At 36.2% G+C, this 1,240-nt stretch overlaps 1 protein-coding gene across 1 annotated transcript; it reads left to right on the top strand.

Annotated features, from left to right (window-relative positions):
* Window positions 1-4: 4 nt before the first annotated feature.
* Window positions 5-1,210, top strand: LOC106751515 (splicing factor 3B subunit 1-like; the record flags this gene model as incomplete). Its single annotated transcript, XM_014632414.1, has 4 exons — window positions 5-247; window positions 377-559; window positions 652-840; window positions 984-1,210. Coding segments are annotated over 4 exons (795 nt in total), but the record flags the coding sequence as incomplete, so codon positions are not given.
* Between the last annotated feature and the right edge of the window lie 30 nt (window positions 1,211-1,240).

The following is a 1,240-nucleotide window of genomic DNA, read 5'->3' as shown; positions in this document are numbered from 1 at the left end:
TAAAATGAGGTCAATTCTTTCGCAGCTTGTAGATACTACAGTCGAAATAGCTAACAAAGTGGGCGCTTCAGAGATCATCAATAGAGTAGTGGATGATTTGAAGGATGAAAATGAGCAGTACCGAAAAATGGTGATGGAGACTATTGAGAAGATAATGGGTAATTTGGGTGCTGCGGATGTCGATTCTCGTTTGGAAGAGCAGCTCATTGACGGCATTTTATACGCTTTCCAGGAGCAAACGACCGAGGTTTGTCAAACTTATTCAAAATTAAGACAGAAAAACAATCAAGGAATTACATACAGCATGTAACGGCAAATTAATTATGAACTATAATGAATAAGGAACAGGAAAGTTAAAATCAATTCCTTTTCGTAGGATGTTGTCATGCTCAATGGTTTTGGTACGATCGTGAATACATTAGGTAAAAGAGTGAAGGCGTACCTACCACAGATTTGCGGAACGATATTGTGGAGGTTGAATAACAAATCCGCAAAAGTCAGACAGCAAGCTGCAGATCTTATTTCACGCATAGCTGTGGTTATGAAAACTTGTCAAGAAGTAAGAAAAGCATGATGTATATGATATTTTTGTTCACATTGCCATTTTTGTAATTTAGAATAAATTTATTAATAGTACAATATTTGCCTTAGGAAAAACTAATGGGACATTTAGGAGTCGTCTTGTACGAGTATTTAGGCGAAGAATATCCGGAAGTACTAGGTAGTATTTTAGGAGCCTTAAAAGCCATTGTAAATGTCATAGGAATGACAAAGATGACACCACCCATCAAGGATTTATTACCAAGACTGACACCAATCTTGAAGAACAGACACGAAAAGGTGAAAATCGAATTTTCCATTTATTATGTATAAATTGTATCGTTGCGTAAGAAACTTTTGTTGAGGTGTCTTATAATTTAATTGCATTTTATAACGTGCGTATATCGTTATTCTATGCAGAATTTAAAAGATTTATCTTACAGGTGCAAGAAAATTGTATAGACCTTGTAGGCAGAATCGCAGATCGCGGCCCCGAGTACGTTTCCGCTCGAGAATGGATGAGGATATGCTTTGAATTGTTGGAATTATTGAAGGCGCATAAAAAGGCTATTAGAAGAGCCACTGTGAATACTTTTGGTTATATTGCCAAAGCTATTGGGTAAGTTGAATGAATTAATCGAAAGTTTTCTCTGCATACGTATGCACGTATTTATACATTTTTCTACTTCCTCAAATAGGC

Source organism: Dinoponera quadriceps, unplaced genomic scaffold (assembly GCF_001313825.1).
Source record: "Dinoponera quadriceps isolate SergipeBrazil2010 unplaced genomic scaffold, ASM131382v1 C3903435, whole genome shotgun sequence".
In the NCBI taxonomy this organism is placed as follows: domain Eukaryota; kingdom Metazoa; phylum Arthropoda; class Insecta; order Hymenoptera; family Formicidae; genus Dinoponera; species Dinoponera quadriceps.
This window is presented reverse-complemented; position numbering and strand designations above follow the sequence as displayed.